Source organism: Hirundo rustica, chromosome 1 (assembly GCF_015227805.2).
Source record: "Hirundo rustica isolate bHirRus1 chromosome 1, bHirRus1.pri.v3, whole genome shotgun sequence".
NCBI classification, from domain to species: domain Eukaryota; kingdom Metazoa; phylum Chordata; class Aves; order Passeriformes; family Hirundinidae; genus Hirundo; species Hirundo rustica.
The window spans coordinates 44218445-44239234 of NC_053450.1; the positions used below are offsets into that span (position 1 = coordinate 44218445).

Below are 20790 nucleotides of genomic sequence, written 5' to 3' on the forward strand. Positions count from 1 at the left end.
GCAGTCAAAAATACGCACAGCCTCAGGTCAGCCCATAATGAAGGAACACTGTGTGACATCTGTTAAATTCAAGAGCATCCTGCCCTTAGTGACTATTTGACTACGTTTACTGGCTCTGTGCTTTAAAGTCGTGTTTTTTCTGTGCTGTCAAATACTCCCTGGTGCAGCTCATAGTCTCTGCTGCTACACGATGTCCTGGCACATCCTGAGTCATGCACAAGGGCACCTGACTTCACTCAGCTTCCCCACTCCTCACTTTCTTTTACAGGAAAGTGGGTTGCCTGTGAGGGAAAGGACCTGTGCAGCTGGGGAATGCATCTTCCTCTTGGTTAGGAGAAGCCTAACAGGGAAATCCTGAAGACAGGATTTTCATGATCTGTGGCAGACTGGGGATTAAAAAGCACAGTTCTCTCTTCATCTCTCTGTGTGCAAGCTTTGGCATCACTCATAGCACACTTTCCAGCATCAGTTAACTGAGCAGCTTCCTGTTAATTTTTCAGATTCCCTTAGCCCAAAGGTGTTGGCTGCCTGGCCTCTCTATTGCTTTGCATCCAAAAGGGCTCAAAGCAGACAGGCTGGGGAATTCAGCTTTAGTATGCTGGCATGTTTCTATTGAGTACGTGAAGCATTTTTCCAAATGCTTGTCTGCTATCAGGTTTCCTGTGGCTACCCATTCTGTCTGCCAGGTATAGCTTTATCACTCCTATAGTTTGTAGTCTTAATCCCAGAGATACTTTAAAGTTTGTGGAAAAAGAGTTTGCCAGAACTTTTCAAGATAAGAGAGTATGTCTACAGTGAAAGTTTTAGATGCTTCCAGTAAGCAATTAAACAAATTTACAGGGAAGAAAACCTCTGGAACCGCTAAGCCCAAAACCTCTTTTCTGCTCTGGGCATCCTTCAGCCATGAGTTCCTCTGAGAGCTGTGATGGAGATTCTGGGTAGTATTGCTAATTGTGTGTTAAGTCCAACCTCCTTACGTGGCTGTTGCTTGCTCCTGTTTAAGGTGGAATGCTGCATGAGGCAGACCTTTGATCTGACCCAGAGAAGCCATTCCTGCTGTGGTACACTATAGGAAGGGCTCCCTCAGGTCAGACCAAAAGTCCTGTGGCTTCTACTGCAGTGCTGGTCTCCAGAGTACATGAATTGCCATGGTTGGATGTCAATTCATGGCATGTCCTGGAGCAGACGCAAAGTTGGGAAAACTCAGCTGATTTGGGAAACGTGGTGAAGGTTATTAAAACACTGGGAAAACAGTCCTGCAGTGAGATATACCAGCATCTGTAGTTACACTGCTGATAATACTTCAAAGTTACCATGATCACTTTAGAAAGACAAAACATATGGAAGGGTATAAAAGGAAGTCCTCTGCCTTGCAAGTTGATATTCAGGGTTACAACTACAGAGCTCTTAACCTACTGATTAAAAGGGAATGCCCCTGGCAGCAGGTGCTTGGGATGGGCAGCAGTGCTGAGCCTCTTGCTCTGGCACCTCTCCTGGAAGGTGGATGGGTGGGTACAGATGTGTGCACACACCTGGCAGAGGGGTGGGGCAGCTTGCTGTCATGGGCATCAGTGCTCGCTGAGTTTGCGTTGTCTTCTGCTGTCATGTGGCCTGAAATAGTTCAGTGTGGGTGAATTCTCCAAACATGTCACAGAAGTCTCAAGACTGATGGGATGTAAAGGGGCAGCAGGGTGTTGAGCACAAGAATGCTAAAGGAGTGAGAAAATACTTCTGTAGGTGGCTGACATCCTCATGTGCTGGATGTATTTTAATGAAGTTGAGCGCTATTTGGGAACAATAATCCAGTGCATGCATTGCAAATTTTAAAATTTGCAGGTGAAAAAAGGAAGTGCACCAACAAAAGATTTTCTTCAACCTTTTTCTCATTTCCTAAAGTTGTTTCTTACATCAAGTCTTGCTGAGACCAGCTTTTAACTTAGTAGTAGTTACCATTTCTAAATTTGGAAAGATCACTCCACTGATTTTAAGCTTAAGTCATGCAAAAAGTAAACTGTCTAAACTTTTCTTATCTCTGTATTCATAAAATAAAGTTCTAAAATTTTGTGTTCATAGAGCATGCAGGTGATTGATGTTCCTGGCTGTCCCTGGCAGGTCTGCCTGGGGTGGCTCCCTCCTTGTTAGTTCTTGCCTTTTACAAGAGATAGAAAAGAGCCAAAGTTTTCGTGCTGGGGGGAGGTAAAGTTAGCAAGAAACACTTCTTTCTCATGCTCTTCTGAAGGCAGACACCTTCAAAAGAGTTTTGAATGTGTGTGGTTTAATATCTTACATTAGCTAAAAGTTCTCAAAGGGTTTAGTTTATCATTAAGGAAAGTTAGATGCTGTTCCATTGTTAGGGAAGCTCAAGGGTAAAAGGGCTTAGGTTTAGCCCACCATTTTTAATAGCTGTTTGATGATGCTAAAAACAAACCTAAACTCCTGTGTTTATTGGTTTTGGGGTTTTGTAGTAACGGGTGTGGTTTCTTTCTGTAAAACTTTTAACATTAAAGGCCCAAAAGTGCTATCTGTACAGATACTATGACGCTGAATTAAGTACACAAATGCAAATGCCTCCATAATTATTTACTATTTCTAGGGATCATGTGATAAACCAATCTCTTTTAACTTCACTTTGGCTGCCACATGTTCTTTTCATTCTGAGCCAGTGAAAGTGGGTGTCTTTCATGGCGGGTTCAGGAGACTCTACAATCTTTTGTCTCCTTGTTTGGTTGCTAATAACTGGAAAAATTGACCGAGCAAAATGGTGAAGAAGTTGAGCCAGCAGTTGCCACAGTGACAGTTGTCCAATATAAATATCTTACAATTCTTCTGTTTATCATCTGTTTTCAGGGCAGTTTAAGCTGCTGGAACAAGACCGAGATATTAAGGAGCCAGTGCAGTATTTTAACAGTGTGGAGGAGGTGGCTAAAGCATTTCCTGAACGAGTTTACGTCATGGAGGAAATAACATTCAACGTTAAGGTAGTCCCTGAATAAATATTTATCCCTGTCTAAATGATTAACTGTTGCAACCTTTATATACACGGCAAGTGAGCAACGGCACTGAGTGGGAAGTGTGATTTTTGGGACAAACGAGCCTTTAGTGTTCCACGTTCGGTGATCGTGCTCTTTGGGATCATTTTTGCAGTCTTAAATCAACATGTCGTCTAAGGGCTCTGCTGCCCTATGGCACTTTGGGGAGCAATCCTGATGGTCCATTCAGTAATTCATCTAATTAGGATGCTCCTGCCAGATTTTAAACAAATGTTGTTTGTTGCCCCCTTTCTCCTCCCCCTCCAGCAGTCTGAATTTCATTCTCTGCTAAGCAGCAGCTGCTTAAATCCGTCTCCAGAAAGCCTCTTTCTCAGAGAGCACACAGGGTGAAATGATGGGGTTGCTTGTCTCAAAATTACTGCAGCCAAATAGCATTGTGAATAAAATTAAAAAAAAAAAAAAAAAATCCCCACCAAAATAAAAAGACACAGTTGTTCTCTGTGTGCATGTGTGTATGTTTGTTTGTGCACAGCTCTTGGGCTCATGAAAGGGTCTCTGATCCCACAAGAGGGTTTGCTGTCACCAACCACACTGCAGTGCAGTGGCATGAAACAGTGAGGACACAACTTGTTCTTCTTTGTCCTACCTACATGTATGACACTGCACAAGGTAGGTTGGCTCTGCTGTGAGAGCAGAGTGGTCTTCAGGCTTATCTGGTTGGTTTGAGCAGCAGCACCATCTCAGACTGGTAGAAGAGCATCCTAGAGCTGGTGTGCAGCGGTGGAGATCCACATCATGTACCCTGCGGGGGAAAATGGCTGATACTGCTGGTGCAAAACCAGTCTGGAATTTCCTGGTCCTATGTGTATCAGGATGGGCTTTATATAACAACCTTTAATGCCTTTTTCCACTTTCTTGCACTGCTACAGTTGAGAGACACCAGCTAGTTCACAATTTTTATAGGTGGAAGTGGAAGAGCTCATCAGTTAATTTACTCAGTGACGAAGACTCATGCCTTGCAAGACAGTGAGTTGTTTTTATTTGTGCTCTGCATTTACATGAGCCTGTAAAACTGAGGCTTATGTGAATGAAGGCTACATGAGGAAGTTGCAACACTTCTGTATCTTTAGGCAAGGGAACAAGAAAATTTCATCTCTGATTAGAAAAAAATCCTTGTGACTGCTAGCCTTATCCAGAGCTGTGCTGTTATTTCTCTTTTCATCAATTACCAAACTAAGAGAATGGCACAGTAGAATGTGCAGCTTTGATTTTCTAGTGCAAAAATTGTCTACAGGCTTGTTTAAACATAAAATGCTACATCTTGAGTTCAATGTGGGTGTTTTTGGAACTCTTTTTCATATGTAGCAAACTGAGAAATAAGCATATCTTACTGTTAGATATCAAATCCATTTTTAAAAGGTTTTATAGGGATACTCCTTAATGTAAATAACAGTAATAATAATCCAGGTTTAACCTAGTTACACAGTTATCTTGGCAGTATTCCTCTTGGCAGTTTTTCCAGTTTCATAGAAGTCTATTCCAAGGTTATCATCTTCCAAAAAATAAATGAACTTAGCAGGATTTATTAAAGTGTTTAATAACCCTTTACATGCAAGAGAATTACGTACGCTAAAATTTTAATATAGGAGAGATTCTGTCAAGCTGATTAGAGCAAAGGGAGGAATTCTAAGTATGGTTGATTCCTGTCCAAAGGAGCGTGCCTGTTTAAATTCAGAAGAGAGTATCAGAAGGTAGCTAATCCGATGTAAAAAAAAAAAAAAAAAAAGCCTAAAATATCTGATGAAGCACTTAAGAGGAGAAGGAGCTCTGAAGTCTGGGAATTCTTTCTTGTTCAGAACACTCAAGTCTTCAGTGGATAATTTTTGAAGAAGGAGCCTTAGAGTTGCAAGGTGACCCAACAGTCGCTGCATGCTTTTGTCTGTGCTTGTTGAGGTGTGCCTGCATGTGCCAGTACACCATGGTTATGATTCCGCTCGGTGTGAACCTTGCTCCTGAGTGTAAATCCTTGGCTCCGGCAGGATTTCACAGCTCCTGCTGCCATTCACCAAACTGCTTCTCGCTGTGATGAGCTGTGAGATCATTTCCAAGGGGCCTCCTTCATTTTTGCTTCTTGTAGTAGTTGTTAAAGGGAAAAATCAGCAATCTTATCCTGGTGTGAGGCAGGGGAGGTGGTTCTCCCTTCCTTCCCTGTGGTTTTGCAGCTGGACAAGCTTTCTGGCCAGTGTCCTTAAGCAGGGGGTTGAGGACCTGCTGGGTGATATCTTTTCGGAGAATAGCAAACAAAAATTACAGATTAAATAAAACTTTTGTAATGGCTGAAAGCACTTAGTAGCTTGTTTTTCCATACATACTGCACTTGATGCCCAGTTGGTTATTTCAGACGGTGGCCAGCAGCATCTACAGGCACACCAATTTAGAGCATCCTAGGGATAAGTGAATTTCACTCAGTCAATAGTTTAATCTGTTCCTGATCAAAAATTAGAGGCATTCTGTTCTTTCTTCACTGGCCAGACAAGTGAGAACCCTTTTGATATTAATACTCTGTGCATCATTGAAGAAGATTTTGTTTGTGTTACGGCATTATGCTACAAAGATGGGATTTTTTGATTCTCTGTTGCTAGGAACAAAATACTAAGAATGTTGAGCTACCCGAGACCCTGTCTTTGGCTGAAGCAACAGGAGTAGATTTCTGCTTTCAACTGCTCTGGCCTCATACAGATGGCAGTGTGTACAAACACCCAGGAAGCTATTTGCACTACGACCTGAAAGCAAAACAAGGACCAACCCGCCCCCCTGCCCATCATACTGAGGGCAATTCACAAAAAGTTCCCTTAAAAAAGCAGCAGTACTATCTGATAGACTGAACATTGGACAAGCCAGGAATTCCTTCACTCTAAAAAACAGCCCATTTAGTGTTGCAGGACCCTTCAGATCTTCCAGAATAATATTTTTGTTCTCAAAATGTCACTTGGTCTCTCTGGAGAGTCTGTGAAGCTGCTTGCAGACACTTTCTAAGATGGAAAAGTGGGTTAGCAAATTAGCCTTACAATAATTCTTTCCTTACTTATAAAAGATATTGTATGACTGGTGTGAACTTTTGATACCTGATTTGTTCATCTTTTTTTAATTTAATCCTCTTTTCAGAGTGATTTAACTGTGTTGGCCCATACAATGTGCATTTTGGCAGAAAGAGATCTGTAGTGAAAATTCAGCTTTTTTTTGCTTTGTTTGTTTGGCAGGTGTTAGTGCGGTACAGTGGAGCAAAATTGATCTCCTGATTGTAATTCTAGTGCCTCTGATAAACTGACCCTGCGTTGCCATAAAGCACGTATATAGTAGGCTGTAACCTACGGTGACATTCTTAAGTGCTGCAGTAGTGACTTTCTTGAAATGAGGTGATGTGTAGATTTTGGCTCCAGACTTTCAGGCAATTCATAATACTTCACCTCAAGAATTAGTGCTTTAGTGGCCTTGTGGCTTGATGCCAGCCTCATGAAGCAGCAAGAGTCAGCTCCAGGCAGTTTGGGTTTTTTCTTCTTTTTCCCCTTTGCCCCCAATACACACAGGCTCAACACCTCGGCGTCTTGCATTGGCATTGCAGTCCTGTGGCTGCCTCTTTTCCTCCTGGAAAAAGGTGGGTGGCTTGAGTAAGAGAAGCAGAGGAAGCAGAGCTGCTGCTGCTGCTGTGTGCCTGTGTTGAGGTACCTGTGGGAGGGGTCCTGTTCCAAAAAGAGCCTGGATGGCAAGCGCCATTGCCCTGGTGGCTCCTGACATCCTGCATAAAGAGATGCTCCATGTTATACCTCTGCAGTGTTACCTGCCACATTTGGGGTCAGTTTTAGAACACTAATTTATTTGAGACGTCCTTAAAGAGCACTGAAGTCAGCTGTTAATGTAGCAATTAGCCAGAGTCCCTCTTATCCCAGAGAGAAATACATGTATGCTAGCTTGAAGACTTTTACTTGCTAATTCTGTCTTGGGAAACAGACATTTATAAAAGAAGAATGGGGTACTGTCATGCTGAATTTAGCCAACTTCCTTGAAAAAGTTTGCTCATTTTTTTTCTGCTAACAGCTCTTCTCTCTTCCTCTTCCCTCTCCTCTCCCATTTTAAAAATATTTTTCCATTTTTGTGACCTGTAAAAAAAAGTAGATCAGGTATACATTATCTATTAAATATCCATTGTGCTGTGATTTGTCTCTTGGCTCTAATAGTAAAAACTGTATGCTCTAGCTATGAATCAGAGACCTCACAGTTACAAAGAGCTCTAACCAGAAAAAAAAAAAAAAGTCCTAATTGTATTTTTAAAGTGAATGTAATGCTTGCATTACTCTAATAAAATCTAGCAGGTTTACCGACCAATATGAAGCCACAAATTATTTTTATAGAGGTGTTCATATGTGTCCAATTAAAGACATCTGCTTCGAACTATAACAAATTAGAACAATTGGAGTCCAAGGCAGCATATTGACTCAGGTGTTACCGAAATCTATTATTCCAAGTTAGACTTTGCTTAAGCCAAAGGAAGAGTATACCTGAGCTTTTCCAAAAGAATGTTTCCTAAATAGTCATTCATTGCTTTTTTGATGCCTGTCTTCTGCAGGACCTAACAGTTGGCTTTTCAATGTTACTGAAATTGCATGAGTCTTAAAATATAAAATATGGTAGTGACTTAGACCACTGCTGTTTTGCAGTGTGTTTGGTAAGGTGTCTGTATGCCTGTAAACTTTCTGGCCAGTATCCTGGCATCGGTAGTGAACAGATAGTGTGGATCAACAGCTGGCAGTTGGAGGGGAGAAGGCAGGTGTGACAGGGAGGAAGTTCTGGTTCTGTGGGTCTTCTGCACTTACTGTTCAGCTGGAATATCTACTAGTGATTCCTAGATGGCTTTGGAGTGTAGTGTGGCAAGCACTGCCTCTTTCACAAAGCTGAGATCACTGGTTGTTCTCACCTGTTGCTGATGAAAACTGGCTGGGAAGAGCAAAAGAGGGACAAGTGCAAAGTAAAACTGCAGGAATTTTTCTTACAGTGCATGAAACAATATTTTAAAATTTATAAAGCCCTCCTTGGATATGTGATGCAGCTGAGTGAAAGCTTCTTGGGTGTTTTCTGCGTTCTGTAGTGTTACCTTTTTTCCAGAACTATTATGAGACTTTAGGAGTTTATCAGAAAAATGTATGATTACTTCTGCGCAAGTCTGTGATCTGGACCACCTTACCTCTGCCACTCTGCCCTGCAGTGTCCATCATATGCCAGTGATATGTTGTGTCACGTTTGGCAGCTGGGACCTGACACTAGCAGGTCCAAGTGTTGAAGTAGTGTGGGTCTCTGCTACATCCCAGCAGCTACTGCATAGCAGGAAGCAGAGGCTGCCCAGAGAATGCTCTCATGTGAAGATGCCGTTCCTGCTGGGTCTGTGCTGAAAGCCTAGAGGGAGATGGGTCTGGTGTGGGGCTACCCACAATGCCTTCTAGGAATAATTTATGATATGCACTTTCATGTTGTCTGTAAGTGTACTATTTGGCATAGAACCACAGAATCATTTAGGTCGGAAAAGACCTTTGAGATCATCAAGTCCATGCATTAACTCAGCATTGCCAAGTCCACCAGTAAACTGTGTCCCTAAGTGCCACGTCTTCACGTCTTATAAATGCTTCCAGGAATGGTGACACAGCCACTTTCCTAGGAAGCCTGTTCCAGTGAATGACAACCCTTTTGGTAAAGAAATTTTTCCTGATATCCAGTCTAAACCTCCCCTGGTGCAACTTGAGGCCATTTCTTCTTGTCCCATCTGTTTTTAGGAAATGCTCTGCATGACTGTTTCCTGGGCTTCTGGAGGCCCTGTGGAGCTCACAAAAGGCAGTGTAAAGCCAAGATAAAGTCCATGGCTCTTTGTTGATTTTTCTGTAAGTTTTGTGGCTGTTGATAAAGTGAAATGTTTGAGTGAACATGACAGAACAAGTCTGATTTTCATATGTCATTGCTACAAGGACAAAGTAAGGATCATTTAGCCTAATGATCCTTAGCCCTTCTAATCTGAAGAACAAAAGCTGATCAGTATCTGTGCACTGTTACTTGTATCGAGAAATATATATATATGATATGTATGGTATATCTTTGTTGCCAAAATTCTAGAACAGATATTTACCTACCAAATTTAAAGTATGAGGAGCCAGTGGGATGTATCAGCAATCTTAACATCACTGTAAGTAGAATTTAGTAGAGATAAAGAGATAAATGTCTATGGTCTTAAACTCTTAATTTCCTGTTTTCAGTTTCTAATATAATTTTGAACAGCAGCTAATACCTTATATTTTTGTTTAGAAGGAAGATTGCAGAACAGTATTTTTCTCAGAATGCTGTACTACAACTACAGCATCATCTTTCTTTTTGTAGAATATCATAAAATATACTGAGTTGGAAGGGACCCACGAGGAACATCAGGTCCGACTTACTGCCTTGAACAGGACACCCTAAGAATCACACCATGGGCCTGACAGCATTGTCCGAATGCTTCTTGAACTTTTGTCAGGCTTGGTGCTGTGACCGCTTCCCTGGGCAGCTTGTTCCAGTGCCCAACCACCCTCTGGGTAAAAAAGCCTTTTCCTGATATCCTCCCCTGACTCAACTTCAGGCCGTTCCCTTGAATCCTGTCACTCGTCACACAGAGAAGAGATCAGTGTCTGCTTCTGTTCTTCCCATCATGAGGAAGTTGTAACTGCAATGAGGTCTCCCCTCAGTCTTCTCCAGGCTTGAACAGACCATGTCACCTCTGCTGTTCCTCATACGGCTTCTCCTCAAGGCCCTTCACCATCCTCATGGCCCTCCTTTGGATGCTCTATAAGAGCTTAATGTCTTTTTTATATTGTGGCCCCCAAAACTGCCCCCAGCACTCAAGGCAAGGCCATCCCAGTGCGGAGTGGGACAATCCCCTCCCTTGCCTGACTGGCGATGCTCTGCCTGATGCACCCCAGGACACAGTTGTCACTCCTGGCCAGGGCACTGCTGACTCATGTTAAATTTGCCATGGACCAGGACCTCCAGGTCTCTTTCTACAGGGCTGCTCTCCAGCATTTCAGTCCCCCATCTGTACAAACATCGAAGGTTAAATTCAGCTTTATTTCACCTGTAATGATCCTGTGACTATATTTATTTAACAATGAAAGAATGTTTTCTGGTGTTTCTGATTGAAAATAATTTTGCCTTTAAACATGCCAGTTGACTCTAAAAGCCCGTTTGCTTTTTGGCCAGTTGAAGTGGATGATATCAATAAGTAGCTGCTCCGTGAGACCTTCATTGTAGAACTCAGCTGTTTAGTTACCTCTGTGGTTTCACATCTGACCCACCGTTTCCTCCTACAGTGGCTTGTTTGTTTGTGAGTCACCAGGGAACTGTAAGTTGGCTGAGGAGGAGCTCCCACAGCTGTAGGTTGTGACACCTCCCTCACTCCGGACAGTGTCCCACAAGTAGTGAGGAAATGCTGTGATCATGCAGCATCAAGTGACAAATCCAGCAGTGTAGCTGGTGTTGTCAAAGCAGCTGTTTGCAGGGACTTGTTGATTCTAGAAACCGATATTCTTAGAGAAAACACCCTCTCAGAGAGGGGGGAGATTGCATGGTACAGGCACAGAGCCCTGTGTCTCCTCAGCCCTATCAGTCCCTCAAAGGCAGAGCTATGTGGCTGCAGCTCCAATGCAGCGCTCTGTGACAGTTCTAGGAGAAACCGGCAATGAACGTCACACGGGTGTTGTCAGCAAAAGAACCCGCAGTGCTTTCCTTTCACGTCGTGGTGTTTCAAAATGCTGTCAGGCCAGTGGTGCGAACTGTGAATGAGTATTACGTACCATAAATCCTAGTGGTTTCCTGGATTAGACCAATTAGTGTTTGTGTAGATAATTCAGGGTTTGAATGACTTCCTCTCCGGAAGCCCCGAGCCTGAAGTGCTAAGGCGGCACACCTCGCCTGAGCTGCCTGTGCAATCGCTCCGAGAGGCTTGCGGAATATAATCACAGTTCTGCAAATACAGGGAGATTGCTTCCTTACAAGAGGAAGCATTATTCACTGTGCTTGTCAGTTATTAACTTACTGGAATTACAGCTTTGATTTCATGCAGCGGCTATTCTGTGATGATACCAGGGTTTGAAGCCTGGAGTTTGAACTTCACTCAAGTCCATTAAGTCTTTAGGGGTTTTGGAGGTGAGGAAGGGATATACAGTTTTAGCATGTGTTTTCATTGGCAATTTCTTTAGTATGTTCAGTTTCTCAAATAAAATGCTCTATAACAGACCAGTGGTGTTTATCTGGTGCACCTTCATTTATGAGTAGAAATCTGCTGCTACCAAAGAATTGGGTGGGTTCTGTTAGGTCCCTGAAAAGGGCTTTTCATGGTAAACCACTCAAATATGAGGCAGAGCAATCTTGTCTATAAAGAGTTATTTCAGGCATAAGGAAATAACTTGGGGAGCAAATGAGCCTTGGACATCTGTTTTGTAGTGGGTTTTTCCTGGTACAATTTCCATACTAGAAAAGCTCACACATGGCTGTGCATATGTTGTTTAATCTCTTAAATTGCAATTATGATCAAAAAATGAGGAAGGAAGTCTATGGCTAGGAGAGCAAAGCGGGGTGGGGGGAGTTAGGCATATGAGCTAGGCCGATATTCTTGATTTCTCCTTCAGGGAATAGATGTCATCTGTCATTCCCCCTAGCCTGGAAAGGATTATATCAAAGGGATATGCTTCATCTGTAATGATGAAATCACCTTTTCTGCTCCTCAGGGAGCTGAAGATGGTGAAAGAAGTTTGTTTCCCTCAAGAGCCTGGCAAATAAGTTATAACAAACAGCAAAAAAGGGTGCAGGGAAAAGATACCCAAGGGAATCCAGACATGGTCTGCCATAGCTGTATCACACAAGCAGCTGTTTGAACTGCTGGGATATATGGATTTGCCCTTTCTTTTAAAAATGTTTATGTTTGTTCTCATGCCCCCTTTGGCAGTTTCAGGTGGCTCTTTCCTCTCAAGTAAGATGCGGGAATGTGCTGAAAATTTTAAGGTTACTTAGCTGAGCTTCAGGTTAATCACCTTGCACTTGACCAGTCAGCTATTCAAATAAAACTACTTTCATTTTTTCCAATACATAGTCTTATAAGTTCAGTCTCAAGAGATTTGATGTGATTTGAAGTATTGGAGGGAAACCAAATTTTTTATTATTATTTTGCAGGTAGCTTCAGGTGAGTGCAATGAAGACACTGAAGTTTACAACATTACCCTTAGTACTGGGGATGAGCTCACTTTAATGGGGCAAGCAGAAATCCTTTATGCAAAATCTTCCAAGGAGAAGTCACGGCTCAACACCATCTTCAAAAAAATCGGGAAGCTCAATTCAATTAGTAAGCTAGGCAGAGGCAAAATGCCCTGTCTCATCTGCATGAACCACAGGACCAACGAGAGCATCAGTCTCCCTTTCCAGTGTAAGGGCAAGTTCAGCACCCGCAGCCCACTGGAGGTGCAGATGCAAGAGGGTGAGCACACGATTCGCAATATAGTAGAAAAAACCAGGCTGCCCGTTAACGTGACTGTGCCGAGTCCTACACCAAGAAACCCTTATGACCTGCATTTTATCCGTGAGGGGCACAGGTACAAGTTTGTCAACATTCAGACCAAGACTGTGGTCGTTTGTTGCGTTCTTCGTGGAAACAAAATCATTCCCATGCATTTTCCCTTGCACTTGACACTTCCGAAATTTATTCTACCTGATAGTGTGGTGAAGGGGGAGCTGTGGCACGAGCCCCTCATCCAGCACTGGTTCAATATATGCCAGGAACAGTTTGACATAGACGAGTATTCCCGTGCCGTGCGAGATGTGAAGACTGACTGGAATGACGAATGCAAGAGCCCGAAGAAGAGCCGGTGCACAGGGCACAGCCACGTGCCAAACTCGCTCAGCTACGCGCGGGACGAGCTCACGCAGTCCTTCCACCGGCTCTCCGTGTGCGTCTATGGGAACAACTTGCATGGGAATAGCGAAGTGAACCTCCACGGCTGCAGAGACTTGTGTAACGAGTGGGCCCTGTTCTCTCATGATGCTCTTCAGTACCAGGAGTCCGGGGACAGTAGCAGTGATTACCTTTTCCCGGAAGTTAGCGAAGAATCGATGTTTCTGCCTACAAAACCAGAACTTCCTTATGAAGAACTCTGGTTGGACCAAGGGTCTGGAAAGAGTGGTGATCAGCCTCTCTCTTGCTCGCTAAGTGAGAAGAATAAGTGTGACAACTACAGAGGATCTTTCCGATCAAAGTGTGGCACCGCGTCTCTTCCTGTGCCTGCAACTATCGGAACAACCACAAAGTCTTCAGATGCTTCCCTACCTCCACCTCCAGTGCCTCCCAAATCAGAAGCAGTAAGTCAGTCAGCAGTATTTATGTTTGTTTGTTTCCTTTTTTAGCTGTCTGAAGAGTTTGCATGCAGATCTTTTTAGGGAATACTTGGTGGAGGGGGGAAGGGCACATACAGGGCAAGGGAACAGTCAAACTTTGCAAGATGTGCAACTTCAGCTGGTTTCCTACTGTGTGTAAACCATGTCTTTAAAATCACAGGAGTATATTTAATACTACTGAACTGGTAGCTTAATCCCGATACTTTCAGGTGATATTTATTTTGGGTTTCTTGCTCATACAAACAAGGTCTAAGAATTGCCGAGTCATTTTGTTCTCTTGCTTTCCACGTCATCTCTCTAGTTACTTCCATGTTTTCTCATATTTTCTGTGGCCAGTGTATGGGGCGTCACCCCACTTGGAAACGCCTCAGATTGCCTTAGTGTGTCTTCAGTTAATAAGCTCTGATAATGAGAACAGCTAGAATTTTTTACAGATTTGAAGTGTTTGTAAATGAGAGATTGGCTTCTCTATTATGATCTGATAGTAGATTCTGAAGAATATTGTGTCCTTGTCCTCAAGGAAGCTTTATCAAACTAGACAGTTAGACCTGAACTAATCACTCTGGACTGCTTATTGAAAGAAAATATGTTTAAATAGGAGCCTTGCAGAATTGATAAATGAGCCTTCTAGGGGACTCAGTTGCAAACAGAGCATGTTTCCTGGCCTAAGGTTTTTAATGAAAACTCATGGGAGACCTTTCTTCTCCAAACCTGAAATGTCATGGAGACTTTGGAGGGAAAAATGCAAATGTATTTTATCAACAGACGTTTATGTGGACTGGCTGGAGAATCCACCTATTATGTGGTCTCTTGATATAGTTCCAAGCATTATTAAAAAAAAAAAAAGGAAAAGAAAATAAGGTTCCCTCAGGAAAGAGTGTCTAGTAGTCTTTAGCAAAATGTCAATGATACATATATCCCACGAATCTTGGTGTAGATCATTATTTAACAAATCTGTTTTGCAAGGGTTTTTCTGGAATTAAAAAAATACCATTCCACTTGCAAGCCCTATGGTGATTTCAAGAGCATGGCTGTACAGTAAATTAAGACTAATTTGAGACCAAACTGCAGCGAACCATGATGATCCCATACCTTTCCTATTGCCATCTAACAACAGTCCAGTAGTGTTGGGTGTAGCCTTGCCCTCATGAATCAGGTTACAACCTGGTTGAAAGCTGTGTTCATTTGAGATGTGTTCATTCGTGCTGGGTTAGCCTGCAGTGGATTTCTGTGGGGATGCCCCTGGCCAGGCTCTCTGCTTCCTGGGGAGGTGCAGCGAGGAGAGGGGAGGAGGACACCATGCAGGTACAAAATGGCCAACTACAGCCATTGGGCTGTGCCACCAAAACTTCCCCGAAAAGCAAATGCAGGAGCTTGAGCAGCCAGGATAGGCAAGACATTATGTCTTCTTAGCAAAGTGTTTACGTGCAATGTTAAGTGCAGGAACCCAAGAGCGTTTCCTTGCCACTGAGGTCAGGTATGCGCTGACACTTTGTACAGACTCTTGGACAAATGCCCAGCAGCACCATATTGGGATGAGACTCCCTGGCAGCCTACACTGATGTTAACGGCGTGGGGCTGGTCCTACCCTCCTCCTCCTCCTCCTTTCCCAGACACATCGTCCTGGCTTCGCTTTCGTGCTGGCTCTGGCACTCCTGTGCCTGGGCAAGCAGCCAGGTCTGGATCTGGAAAATGATTTGTTTCCTGCTGATTTCTGTAAGCTGAACTGCTTCTGCTGAGGGTCAGAGGGGTGGTGAGGGAGGAAGGCTGCCCCTGCAGCGAAGTGAGGGCTGCCCTTGTGGCATGGGGGTGCCAACTGCCCAGATCTTGCAGTCACCCCTGAGGTGTGGGCAGTGGGGTGCTGGGAGAGCTGTGGAGCACCTGCACAGCAGCAGTGTGGATCCTCATACCTGAGGAGTCCTCATGACTCCCTTCTGGGGACCGCAGGGTGACACTTGGGGTGGATGTGTATGCTGCCCTTTGGAATTATTTTGGAAAGCGTGGCACTTTTGTCATGTGTGTCTTACATTACTGAGGTAATGTGTGAGTGCTGTCAGCAATTTCAGTGTTGCCTTCTAGCCATTTTGGAGAAATAACTTCTGCTAAAGATATTAGGTGGGATTTAGAGGTGGGCAGGGGGTGTAGCCCCATTAAAAATAAAACTAAAACCCTACATTTCCATAGATTATAATAATTTTGACTTGCTTTTATGGCTTCCTGGAACAGCTTTGGAGTGAGTTTCAGTGACCTACAGAATTCGTCTGTGGGCTGGGGCTGAGGAGATGTTTGCATGGTTTCCATGTAGGTATTTATAGAGTAAGTAGATCTCAGGAGCTGCTGGTGAACATGCGGTTTAGTCATCACTCCCTCTAGAATGATATTCCATAGCATTTCTGTGTAAAAGTTGGCTGGTAATTGTATTTTTGCACTAAATTTAAAATGTGTGTCCAGGAGCTATTTGCAGGACAGGAAAGGAACCTGGGTATTTCAGAAGGTGTTCTGGTTTTCTTCTCTCCAGCAGCATGGAGTATTGTGATATATCATGTGTATTTTCTAAATACCTTTCAGAAAATCAAACTAGCATGAAGGCAGAAGGTGGAGGAGGAGGGAATAACCTCTGAATTAAGGCCTGTAAATTAGTAATTTCTTCATTCCCCAAACACTAATTTGCATAAAACCAGAGGCTGTTTTCCTGATTGATACAAAGCACATCCCTAATGGAGTGCACCGGAAGTTCAGGCTCCTGTGGGTGAGGAGCATGGAACTGCTCTGTGTTACGCTCGCAGTCAGGCTGGTAACAGGGCGGGTTCTATCCAGGCAGCCTCAGAGCTGATCACTGCAATGGGCACCCCCGATGTCCAGATTCTGCAGTGACACCCCAGGGCCCAGGTGGTGCTGGCAGGGCTCGGGATGGCAGCAAGGAAAAGGAGCAGAGGTCTTAAAATTAATGTAGTACCTCATGCCATTAGAAATGGGTCACCATTCCTAGGTCACAGGAAGGAGGATTAGATCATGAGAGAGTTCAGTGTCAAATAGAAGTTTCAGGTTGTGCAGTATAAATATATTTTATCTGTATCTGACAGCCATGTGACACCTAGTGCTTCCAGGGCAAAGCGTATTTCCAGCTAGGAGCAGCAGGTCATTGTTCTGTCACACCGTGGCTGCTCCACTCATCTCCTCCATTTATTTCATTACCATTCTCTTGGACCTAGTGATCATGGCCTTCCTGAAGCATCCCCTTGCTTTCGTCAGTTTACTCTGCAAAATCTCTCATTTTTATTCCTCTGCTGGTTTTCCTGCAGGCTATGTGTGGCAGCTGTAATTGTGGTTTTGTGACAGGGACCAATTGGGACTGCAAAAGTATTATTTATGGCTCCGTTCTGATCTGCAATCTGGGTCAAGCAAGGGAGTTTGGCACAGTTTGTTGTGCCAGCACCTTTGAATTCCTCAGTCTTCCCAGGAAAGAAAAGCTTTAAGCCTTTGACCATCTGCTGTGCTTCAGGAGCTCCCCTGAATGGTCTCTCTAGCCCCATGGATATATATTCAATAGCATTCAGTATTAACTTTGCTTGTTCTGACTTGGGGGGGGAAAAAGTCTTCAGGAATCCTTGGGGCACAACGCTAAAATGGTTGAAGAGTTTTATGCCTGAATTCAATAACAAACATGAATAAAATTGATTCATCCCTTTCCTTGAAAGAGCAAATAAGAACCCTTAGAACAAGATTTATTTCAGTGTTTTATGCTGTTGGGCATTTCCTGTAATTTTGACTTGTTTTGAATTAGGGGAAAAATGTACTACAATGTCCTAGTCCCCAGTTTTCCATTTCACAAAAGTACTAAATATGTTGTTGCATTTTGAAAGCACTGAAGTGGATTGCAAAAAGTTCCACATTTATTTGGTTTTTAAATAAATTAAATCACTTTAATTGCTAATTATGTGTTGCAGAATTGCTAAGATAACTTTTAGTTCTGCAGTGTTGTAAAATTCAAAAATAAACTCCAACTTTCAAACACAAAAATAATTTCCCTTTTCTGATGCATCTAAGACTGTTTCAGACAAGGAGAACATAAAGGTCTCCTCCGGCCCAGGGGCAGGTGGTGAATCATTAAAAATCCTGCCTCGCAGCCGAATTTTCAGCAGCCTTCTCACTTCTAGCCCTACTAAATAAAGTTGCTCTCCCAAATACATCCTGATAAGATGAAGTCCTTCATCCCATCATATTTTCTGTGGGGATGGATCCTGGCATTTTGCACCTACACAGCCACACCACACTAAATTTCAAGTGATCAATGCTACAGCTGTGTTTTTTAAGCTGTGAGTTGTCTGGCTGCACAGAGCAGACCTGTCGGCTGGGTGTACACCTTTCCCCTTGTACATTCTGGACAGCTTTACCCTGCCCTGTTTTGGCAGCCACAGAAGGCCTGAAGCTCCAAGTTTGAATGCAGAAGCTGGTAAATACGAGATAAATGTACTATTCCTGAGGGAGGGAGGCTGGGAATCATCTTAGAGCTGGGTGACTGACTATCACTGGTGAAGTAAGTCAGGAAACATCAAAGTATATTGAGATCTTTTCATTACATAAGCTTGGTTTATTTCATCTAAATAAACAACGCTAATGAAGTTTAGGCATAATGAGTTGCTCCTTACAGAATGTATAATACCAGGAACAGTCTGTCTGATTTTCTGTGTCACTGGAAGGTTCTTTAACGTTGTTTCATTGCTGCTACTTTTTAAATGAGTGGATATCAAACTGCTGAAATGTGCCCTAGAAAAGATTGATGGTAGTTCTACCAATGGCAAAGTGTTCTTTTGGACTTCTTTGACAGCTACATACTGTTGCAAATGTATATACTTTTTCATTTCTCTCTTCTCCTCCCTTTTTAATTATTTCCTTTCAAAGAATAAGGCAGAACCAGATGTGCTTCATCTGGTTGAGGCTGCTGTTGCGCAGATTTTCTTGCTGCTTGCTTACATGTTCTTCTTTTGTACAGGTTAAAGAGGAATGCAGGCTCCTCAACGCTCCCCCGGTCCCACCACGGAGTTCGAAGCCATCCTCCACCAGTCCTTCCATCCCTCCTCGCACAGTGAAACCTGCTCGACAGCAGACCCGCTCTCCCAGCCCCACTCTGTCTTATTACTCTTCAGGACTGCACAACATGTATGTGTTTGACCTGTGGGAGCACTTTCTGAGAAAGTTGAATTTAGCACTGTTCTTTTTGAAGGCGCTTGTTTCTAAGGCATGGTGTGGTGTCAGACTTGCTGACTTTTAGTGAAAAGGGCTAACCTGTCAAGTTATTTTTAAATATTCAAAAGGAAGAAAAGCTCCAGTAGAAACTGTGCTTTACTAGATAGGACATAGCAGTTTATATTAAACACCTGCATGCACTGCTGGAAGCAATATCACTCTTAGGTGACATAGGCTGTCTAGTTAAAAGATCATGTATAGTTCTCCGTGTTTCTTGAAAGGCTTGAATCTTCAAACCAGACCACCTCAAAGCTAGTTTTTGGGTGGGATTTCAGTGCTGCATGCAGTGCAGCCAGCTCTGATAATCAGGGACACAAAAAGAATGTGGTAATCCAGAAATGTGTTGTGCTAACTATATGGGAACCTACGGGGTGGATGCAACGGAGGACAGAAAGACCAGCAGACACCACTGAGTGCAAAGTGAGGTGTAGCAGAAGGGGGCCAGACAGCTTCCACATCAAACACACCTCAGCACAAACCCAACCCACAAGCTGGAAGATCTACCCAGGCTTGTTGAAAGTTGACAATAAATTCTGAATTATGTGGCTGCATAGCTTTTCTTAGTGATAGTGTCCTTCAGAAAGTATATGTACCTTCTGAAGCATCACCTCCTTTTTGCCTTGGATGTCTTCTTGCCTTTTTTTTGGTACTCCTTCAATGACACAGTCCTACCTGTGTGGATATTACAAATTCATCTCAAACATCGCTGAACTAATTTCAGCCTGGATACAGTTGGTATAATAACTTATGCTGGAATTGCCTTACTAAATCGTACTGCACATTTGCAGCTTAGTGTTGTGGATCTGGCAATGATCACTCTAGATCAAGGCTGCTTGCTTATTTTATGAAAGCCTGTTGGGTAGTTCTGTCAAGGTCTACTCCACAGGAGGCTGAGCACAAGACCTCCCAGCTTTAGGGGCCCACCAAATGCTGCTTTCTCTTTTTATAGCTAAGAATACATCTGCCTTCTGAAAAACTAGGAAAACAGAAGTGAATTTTCTCAGAAATGCAAAAGTTTATAGTGAGTTGGGGGTCAGTCTTTTCTCCTGACTAGCAAGCAATAGAATGAGAGTAAAAGGCTCCAGGTTGCACCAGGGGAGGTTTCGATTGGATGTTAGAAAAAACTTCTTCATGGAAAGGGCTGTCAAGCATTAGAACAGGCTGCTCAGGGAGGTGTTGGAGTCACTATGCCTGGAAGTGTTCAGAAAAAATGTAGATGTGTCACTTGGGGACATGGTTTAGTGTGGACTTGGCAGTGCTGGATTAATAGTTGGATTGATGATCTTAGAGGTCTTCTCCAACTTAAACAATTCTGTGATTCTATGATTTGCCTTGACTTTCACAGTATTTGCATGAAATTAATCTCCAGCTGGATCCAGACCGGATGTCTCCATTTTGGTAGAGCTGACCTGGTGCTGCAGAGGAAGCTACTAGAAAATTGCCTTTGTGCTTTGCCATTTATATCAATGATCTTGTTTTCTGGATCATGAAAGGCTGTAGACAGTATTTTAAACAGAAAAAAAAGTCAATGTGATTTGTCCTTATCTGCCTCTAAAAATGCCTGATACCTTACTTCAGCTGTATTTGAGGCTTGTCTTGCATCCTTTCGTACTGGGTCCCAGGCAGTTCATTTTAGTGGAGGATGAATAAAGAAGCACTTCAAAAATGTTAAAATGTTACTTTATCAGTTTTCAGAAATTCCATTAATCTTTGAAATCAATTTTCCAGTTCTAGTATGGAATTAGAGAACAGAAACAGGATCAATCAATTTAATTCCTCTGTATGGTTGGTTGTTTACAACACCTCACTTACTGTTTTCTCAGCTTGATGGCTTGGTTTGTGAAAAAATGTATTGCACCGTGTGCAATACACCAGTTGGACTTTCAGTAGCCAGAAGTGACTGGTTGATGGTGTGTCCCTGTTGAGGGGGAAAAACCCCATCTCTCCTATTATAAACATCCAGCTGCTTTACCTGTCAGACTTGTATTAGTGACACAAACAGACGAAAAGTTTGGAAGGCACAGAATGGAGACTGAGAGATGGTTAGAAAGAGGGAAACTGCATCTGTTGGGACAGATATTTTCCAGTCATATTGACT

At 43.0% G+C, this 20790-nt stretch overlaps 1 protein-coding gene across 2 annotated transcripts in view; it reads left to right on the forward strand.

Moving 5' to 3' along the window:
* The window catches only part of GAREM1 (GRB2 associated regulator of MAPK1 subtype 1), a 101614-nt gene that overhangs the window by 74223 nt on the left and 6601 nt on the right, over positions 1–20790 (forward strand). Inside the window, exons 3-5 of one of the 2 annotated variants that reach the window (XM_040068262.2) lie at positions 2848–2978; positions 12231–13409; positions 18439–18605. In XM_040068262.2, coding sequence (XP_039924196.1) covers positions 2848–2978; positions 12231–13409; positions 18439–18605 — 1477 coding nt within the window. The remainder of the gene's footprint in view (positions 1–2847; positions 2979–12230; positions 13410–18438; positions 18606–20790) is intronic. The other variant, XM_040068269.2, reaches the window with a different exon arrangement.